This window comes from Puma concolor, chromosome A1 (genome assembly GCF_028749965.1).
Source record: "Puma concolor isolate L17-30 chromosome A1, mPumCon1.1.hap2, whole genome shotgun sequence".
Taxonomy (NCBI): domain Eukaryota; kingdom Metazoa; phylum Chordata; class Mammalia; order Carnivora; family Felidae; genus Puma; species Puma concolor.
In genome coordinates this window covers 171,071,932-171,080,590 of record NC_141667.1, presented here as the reverse complement: position 1 = coordinate 171,080,590, position 8,659 = coordinate 171,071,932, and the positions used below count along the sequence as shown (strand labels likewise).

General features: G+C 40.8%; 1 protein-coding gene across 7 annotated transcripts in view; it reads left to right on the top strand.

Moving 5' to 3' along the window:
• Nucleotides 1-8,659, top strand: part of UBAC2 (UBA domain containing 2) — a 258,006-nt gene that overhangs the window by 191,101 nt on the left and 58,246 nt on the right. For 6 of the 7 annotated variants that reach the window (XM_086709033.1, XM_086709026.1, XM_086709063.1 and 3 more), the window contains 2 exons: nucleotides 3,288-3,411; nucleotides 7,669-7,716. In XM_086709033.1, coding sequence (XP_086565159.1) covers nucleotides 3,288-3,411; nucleotides 7,669-7,716 — 172 coding nt within the window. The remainder of the gene's footprint in view (nucleotides 1-3,287; nucleotides 3,412-7,668; nucleotides 7,717-8,659) is intronic. The other variant, XM_086709042.1, reaches the window with a different exon arrangement.

Below are 8,659 nucleotides of genomic sequence, written 5' to 3'. Positions count from 1 at the left end.
TGCGATCTTGCCATTTGCAACAACATGGATGGACCTAGAGGGAATAATACTAAGTGAAATAAGTCAGAGAAAGACAAATACCATATGATTTTACTCATATGTGGAATTAAAACAAATGACCAAAGAAAACAAGAGACAAATGGAAAATTAGACTCTTTAAGAGAACAAACTGGTGGTTGCCAGAGGGGAAGTGAGTATAGGGACAGATGAATTAGGCAAGGGGATCAAGAGTACATTTACTGGGTGTAAAGGGAGAGATAAAAACAGAAGGACCAGCCAAATATCTACTTAAAGAATATTTAGAGCCCCAAATCCCTTCCTTGCCTCAGATTGGTAGATGGTTGCCATGGCTGTTCTCACCCCAGCAGAAGTCTGGGGTTTTATTCTCTGGAGAGGTCTCTGAACTGCAGAATACTAGGCACATACCCTAACACTAGCCCTAACCCTACCCTAGATCTGAGAAAGTGGCTTCCAGAACACACAATAAGAAAAACTGAGAACCAGCCTAGTTATCCTGGAGAAGAACTGAAACAGTTAAGAATTGGTAGTATTTCTGTAAATGAGTGTGAAGGTAGACATAAAAGCAGAAGGACTAATTAAATATCTGTTTAAAGAGTACTAGAGTATCAGCTGGGTAGATGGATGCCTAGTCTGTTCTCAACCCAGCAGAAGTCTGGGGTTTTAGTCTCTGGAGAGATCCCTGAACTTCAGAATACTAGGCATACCCTAACTCCTAACCCCTATCCCTAACACCCTAACCCTGATCCCCTGGAGAGGTCTCTGAACTGTAGGATACTAAGCACATGCCTTAATTCTAACCTTAACTCTAACCCTAGATAAAAAAGGGAGTACATATGATGAGCACTGAGTAATGTATAGAAATGTTGAATCACTGTATTGTACATCTGAAACTGATATAACACCATATGTTAATTATACTACTTCAAATAAAAGTAAATAAAAAAGACTAGAATTATAGCCACTAGGTTATTCTTCTCATAATTACTATCCCATTTTGAAATAAATGATCATACAGCTGTTCAAGAATAAGGATTATTTTATGGCCCTCAATTGGATGAGGCTGCCATGCTGTGCCAAGCACTGTGGCACATGCTGGAGGATCCAGGAAGGTGCATTTCCTTCCCTGCTATGGGAGGTACTCTGTCTAGGAGGAGAGCCAGATGAGGGAGGCATATATTTTTTTTAATGTTTATTTTTGACAGAGGGAGAAATGAGTGGGGGCATGAGTGGGGGAGGGGCAGAGAGAGAGGGAGACACAGAATCTAAAGCAGGCTCCAGGCTCCAAGCTATCAGCACAGAGCCCGATGCATGGCTTGAACTTACAGACCGCGAGATCATGACCTGAGCCAAAGTCGGACGCTCAACCAATTGAGCCACCCAGGCGCCTCATGAGTGAGGCATTTGAAGCTGATCCACTGTTCTGCCTACATACATTGGCTGCCCTGTCTCCATCGTCCTTCTTGCAAGACTGAGAAAGATTGCGTCTGACACATCTATGTCTCCAGTCCTTATCCAGTGTCTGACACTTAGGTGCTCACTAGTTAGGGTTTTCCCTCTTCTAGTATTTGCTGTATTCTTGTAGATGCCTATAGATGCTGCTGCCATCTTTCAGATTTGTACTGTATGTTTGCTTTCACTCTGTTTTTGGAAGCAGAATTGAGAGGACAATGAGTGATTTTTTTTTTTTAATGATCTCTATCAGAGAAGGGAAAATTTTGTGCAAGAGGCCAAGAGCATTCCTGTGTTTCCACAAAAGTGGAAATGAAAACGTTTCTTGCATTTTTTTTTTTATGGTAAAGGTGTACTCATGCCACTCACCAAACACACAAAACAACAACAACAAAACTACGAAGGAAAAATAAAGGCTATATTGAATCATTACGCCAAGCGTCTAATGATGAATGGGTGCGAGCGTGTTTCCAGACCACTCTCCTCATTTGTGTTCCCTGCCTAGCCCTTGCAGGAATGTGAGTGTGCAATCCTGGAGCTAGTTCCTGGAGATTAGAGACTGCTTCTTACTCATAGACATAGATGGAGCTCCTGTAGCTGGGCTGCTGCCTCATGTAGTGCCCAGGAGATTCACTGATTGACTGAAACAGTGAAACTGAGGGAGCCTGTAGGTCAGAGGAGGGAGCTTCGGGCTGCCCAGAGGAGCTGGAGTGGTGGCTACAGGAAAGAATTGGACTGTCACGTGCCAGAAGTGTTTCCTAAGCAGAAAAGTAGAAAGGACATTTAGGTTGAAAGAATGACTTGTGTCAGTGAATAGTCAAAAGAGCCTACTGTGCCCCGGGAGCATCTTTGGGGGTTGAGATAGTGGGGAGGAGCCAGACTGGGGGAAGGGAGAGAAAGACTACACTACATTATACTAATAAGAAACTACCCTTACAAGCACGAATTGGAGGGCTTTGCTATTTCATGCTAATATTCACATTTCCTCTTTGGATCTGGGGTGCCTGTGGAAGGATGGGTTTAAATAGGGGTGTGACATGATCAGTGTTATGTTTTGTGTGTCAACAGTGTTAAGAGATGGACTGGAGAGAAACAAGACTTTAATTAGAAAGACACTTCGTGACTTTTGAGTATGTCAAGTTGAAGGTATCAAATTGAGTTTCATAACCAAGGGGAAGGACAGGCTGACAGTTTGGGGACTCCATTTTCGTAATCCATGCCATGGAATGGCTCGAGACGATAACAAGGAGACACTGGAGTAAGAAGAGGCTATGGCCAGCCCTGGAGAGGGTAGAAGAAGAGTGGCAGGAGAAATCTGGGGGACCAGCAAGAACAGGTTTTAAGGTAGGGGGAAGAAGGGGTTTGAGGAAGGAAAGGCAGGAGTGGGAAGAGTGTCAAGTGCTGCGGTGATATAGTTGGACAGTGTGAGAGGAGACTTTGGGATGTGACCATGATAGATTACGTTTGTTGCTTTTGTGAAAATCTCTTTCATTAGATTTAAGTCATTCATGGGAAGAAAACACAGTGGCAACTTAAAATTTTCTCACAATGCCTGACAATTAGTAGATGCTGAACCACCTTTGCAATAGTTTTAGGAGAGTCAATAAGTGTTTAGATAGTTAGAGTTTTCATAAAGTGTTATATATTATATAAGTACAAATTATTTCAGATGTGATGCACATGTAGAATCTAGTTTGTATATCTAAGACCATGCTTTCAGATAGAAATAAGCAGTGTTGCTTCAAATATATATTTGCTATTGGTATTTTAAGTTGAGTATTATACTATAGTGATTTTTTGTTTGTTTGTTTGCATAGCCTGGCACCTGTGTTTGCTCTGTTTGTACCATTTTACTGCTCCATACCGAGAGTCCAAGTGGCACAAATTCTGGGCCCATTGTCCATCACAAACAAGACATTGATTTATATATTGGGACTACAGGTACAGTATGCATTTTTATGTTCATGTTTCTTTAACCAGATCTTTTTTTTTTTTTGGTATGGGGGGGATGTCTTTTTCTCATTTGATCTCCTTGAAAACAATGTTTTTTTCCCCATAAGTTTGGCTTCATGATCTATATCAAATGTTCAAAGGAAGTGTTACAGAACAAGAACATCAAGGTATATAATGTACTAGAATACTTTCATAGTCTTTAGAAATCTGATAAGAGCTTTCACTGTAATTTGTATCAGTGGAAAATATTTTAATTTCATTGTACAATTCCGTGTAAGTACCTTTTACAAATCACAGTATGAAGTGGAAACAAATGAGACCCGTCAAAAGGTGGAAAGTGGAAATTCACTGTCAAAATTAATGAGTACAGTGTTACAAATAGAGCGCTGAAGAAGAAACCAGACATGCCTTACCAACTTTATAACTTCTGTGCTGTATGGCCACTTTGCTAAGTGGTTTGATTCGAAGACCTTCGAGAGTTCCTATTGTTTGATCTAAATTGAAAAAGGTTATGTTCACCAATATCCAGTGCCATTGACCTACCTCTGCTGGGTTCCAGGCCAAGTGACAGAAGAGACAAAATTTTCATTTTCTCCCTGTAATACTCCTCACTTTTCTTTCATTCTCAGAGCTTTTGATGTGAACTTTTATTCTGCTTTTTCCTGCAGCACCATGGCCTTTTGATCCACTGTTAATACTCATAACATTCCTTATCCCACATATATCAAACCGGATACTAGTGTCTCTGTCAAATGCCCTCCTCCCTCCCCTTTTAACCTTTGATATTTCCTCCAACCTGTCTAGCGTGCTGTCAGGTGTTATCAATGGTTCATCTGGGGTGAGTGTTTCCTCACCACTTTTACAACTGTTTCTCATGAAATGTATATTCTTCATCTCTCAACCTGCATACAATTACTCTCCCTTATCCTTCCTAATGTATCACCTAATAGCACTTTTCTGCAGTTTATGCTTACTGCTAGGATTTGCGGTGGCAGTTTACTTTTTTAAAGATTTTAGTTTGTGGGTTTTTTTTTTTTTTTTTTTGAGAGAGAGAGTGAGGGAGAGGGGCAAAGAGAGAGAAAGAGAGAAAGAATCTTTTTTAAAAAAATGTGGATTTAGGGGCGCCTGGGTGGCGCAGTTGGTTAAGCGTCTGACTTCAGCCAGGTCACGATCTCGCGGTCCGGGAGTTCGAGCCCCGCGTCGGGCTCTGGGCTGATGGCTCAGAGCCTGGAGCCTGTTTCCGATTCTGTGTCTCCCTCTCTCTCTGCCCCTCCCCCGTTCATGCTCTGTCTCTCTCTGTCCCAAAAATAAATAAACGTTGAAAAAAAAAATTTAAAAAAAAAATGTGGATTTATTTTTGACAGACACAGAGTATGAGCGGGGGGAGGGGTAGAGAGTGAGAGGAAGACACAGAATCCGAAGCAGGCTCCAGACTCGGAGCTGTTAGCACAGGGCTCAACGTGGAGCTCAAACCCACGAACTGTGAGATCATGACCTGAGCTCAAGTCAGACACTCAACCGATTGAGCCACCCTGGTGCCCCATAGAGAGAGAGAGAGAATCTTAAGCAGGCTGCATGCCCAGTGCAGAGCCCAACATGGAGTTCAGTCTCAGGACCGTGAGATCATGACCTGAGCCAAAATCAAGAGTCAGATGCTTAACTGAGTGAGCCACCCACGCACCACGCATGTTTACTTTTTAAAAAGAGTTACAGCAGAAGGCAGAATGCGGTGATAGAAGAGTACCCTGGACCTGGGGCAGGAGACCCAAGTTCTAGTTTAGCAAGGAGATGAGACTTGGGTCAGTTTTGAAAACCCTCGGAGCCTTTTGTTGACTCTATAGTGCCTTATATAACTAAAGTTATAGAGCATCCTTGAGGGTGAAAAATGTTGTTTTATTGATTATGGCGTAGGCATTAAGTGGAGCATTATGGAAGGTCTTTGGAGCCAAGTGGACTTTGGTTTGATTACTTGTTTTGGTAGTTATTTGCTTTGACACTTTTCTGAGCTTCCATTTGCCCGTCCATAAAGTGGGGATGATAATGTCTATCTTACAAGGTTCCTTGAAGGATTAGAGATAATACTGTTGGTCGGTCAAGATAATCCAAACAGATAGTAAGAACTAAGTCATTTGGTTCCAATATTAATTAATAATTTCTGTCTCTCTTGGTTTTTCTGAGATTGTGAATGTTATCTTTTTCTTTTTTTCCTTTTTTTTTTTTTTTTTTTTTTTGGTGAGGTAGAAGTTAGTATCAGGAAATAGAGGTGGAGATGCCTCATTGGCTTTTGATAACATCTAAAGTCCTTACCATAAATGGCATCCAGGGTTCTTTTTGCCTATTCAGTATCAACTCCCACCACTCCCCACCTTGATGTGAATGGGGACCCCTTTTTCTCTAAGTTTCTATTCTCTCCCTACCTCCCTCCTCCCTTGACCTTCACATATGTTTCTGTGTCTTTCTGTCTCCTGCATAACACTTTTTGAAGCCAGGGACATTGGATGAATGAATGAACAAATGAATGATTGAATGATTTTAATTATTATCAGAAGAGCAAAAATGTTTCTGAAGGTATCAGATGGCTTGAGAGCCAGTCACATAATGCCCTATGCTGGGGGCTGTGGAAGATAAAATGAAGTATGAGATGTAGCACCCTTGTCCTCAAGGAGCCCAGCAGTGAGAAAAAACATACCTACTGTTAAAACATGAGCAGACACAATTGGGACCAAACATGCAATAAGATAAGGGGCTTAAGAGTCCAAAGGAAATAATTTTTTATTGACGGAATTAATGATACGCTCTTCTTACTCGTGTATGAGACATGACAGCTTGGAGGTCATGATCACTGGGCGGCAGAGCCAGACCTCTTGGATACACTGCCAGCTCTCTGATCTTAGCAGGTTACTTAACCTCTCCGTTTTTATGATTAAAATAGAGTTAATAATAGAACTTACCTTGTAGGGTGATTAGGAGGATTCAATAACTTTAATATATGAAAAGCGTTAAGATCGATGCTTGGCACATAGTAAGTGCTATGAAAGTGTTAGCTAAAAGCGAACAAACAAAAACAAAATAAAATAACGGCAAAAAAGTGTTAGCTATTTTATTATTCTTTATATTTTTAGAATAAAACTACAGAAAAATATTTTTCCACATAGTTTTCATCCTTTTTATTTTCAAAGTCGTTTACACTAGGTAAAAGGATTAAATTTTAGATCAAGGGATTAAATTTAAATTTGCAACCAGTGCTCCTTTCTCTGTAAGGTAGCACTAAGGACAAAATTTGTCAGCCTCCTTTTTGCCTGTACTTTGTCTTCTCTTACCTTTGTATCTCTCTTCTGTTTATGTTTCTCTCTCTCTCTCTCTCTCTCTCTTTATAGATACTTGTAAATGTGCAGAACTTTGAGATTTCCATTTAGCACAGTGTCTGTACTTAACCCCTGGTCATGCTTCTTTGTCTAGGAGCAGAAGTCCTCATACACCCAATATAATGGTATAAATATGAACACACAGTAGGTTCTAGATCTTTCCCTTCTCACAGCAACACTTTGAATGTCTTACGACTTTTTTTTGTTTAACCTCAGCACAACTCTCCTATGTAAATGATATGGAAAACAAAGGGAGAGATTTTACGAGGCTTAATTCTGATTACTTTTGCATGGATTAACTTCAGTGTCATTGTCTAGTTTGCTCTTCCCTGAGTGGTCTGGAATGAGAGGCACAGCAGGTAAGCCGAGCAGCCCTGGACATGCCTGTGTGCTCACACAAGTTGGCCCGTCCAAAATTAGAGTGACAGTGATGAGAAATTAAAATGAGAGAACTGTGGAAACTAATGTCACCTGCCATTACTCAGCACCAGGCATGGGATGGTGGCTACGCATTTTGTATGTTGTTGATTGTAATAATTGCTTGGTATGTGGTATTTTGCTTTGTTTAAATCAATTAATGTCCATTTATAAATAAGAATATGCTTGAATTTAACTTATTTTTCTTTGCACGGGAGTGGGTTAGGTGCAACCAGTCTATTTTAGGCTATGGGAAGGCTGAGAGCTTGGTTTAAAAAAAAGAAAAAGTATATCATTTTCTTTTGGATGACAGAATTGATACTTATTAATTTTCTAGTTGTTTATATTAAGAGATATACAATTACTATTTAAATGGTTATCACTGTAGTTACGTAAACAGAAGTATGCTGTGACTGGTGGTTGAATTTAATTTTTAGTTGCCTTTTTTTTTTTTCTTTTATAGCTTTTCACCTCTGGTTCCTACATCTGGATTATAGCCATAAGTGGACTTGTAAGTGTGATTTCCCTCCCCCTAAACTCGCTTTTCTGAAGCAACTTTAGGGAAAATGTCACCTTTGGATTATGGGTATATTCACTGGTCTCCAACATTCTTTTAACTGTGTCAGCTCCGTCTCAGTGCTGCTTCCTTAGTAATGCAGAGGGGCCAGTTACATCAACAGTTAAGATGAAGGGGGCCAGTTTGTCTCAGTTTTCAAGGTAATTTTGATGAAAGTTTTAGCTGAGTTTCTTGTTAATTTTTTTTTTCAAAAAAAAATTTTTAATTAATTTATTTGAGACAGAGAGAGAACAAGCAGGGGAGGGGCAGAGAGAGAGGGAGACAGAGGATCCGAAGCGGGCTCTGTGCTGACAGAAGAGAGCCCAGTGCAGGGCTCGAACTCACAAACCTTGAGATCATGACTTGAGCCTAAGTTGGACGCCTAACCGACTGAGCCACCCAGGCACCCCTCAAATTTTTTTAAGTCTATTTATTTATTTTGAGAGAGTGTGAGCAGGGGAGGGGCAGGGAGAGAGGAAGAGAGAGAATCAGAAGCAGGCTCTGTACTGTCAGCGTGGAGCCCGATGCAGGGCTCGAATTCATAAACAGTGAGATCGTGACCTGAGCTGAAATCAAGAGTTGGACCTTTAACTGGCTGAGTCACCCCAGTGCCCCTCTTGTTACTGTTTTTTAAAATTACCTTAGCAGTCGAACTCATAGTAGAAAAAAAATGACAAAAAAAAATTGAAGTTGGACTTACTAAAAATAACCAGAGATGTTCTTGTTTTGTGAAGAGACATTGTCATGCAAGGGGAAAATAAGGCAAAATGGAAAGTCAGGTGGACTAGAACTGGCAGGAGAATCGTCTGGGTGGTGGCCAGAGAAGGCAGCAGAGATGAGCTGAAGGGTTTGGGCTGCGTCCTCACCTGTGCACTGGAATGGCTTCATCCCACCCCGT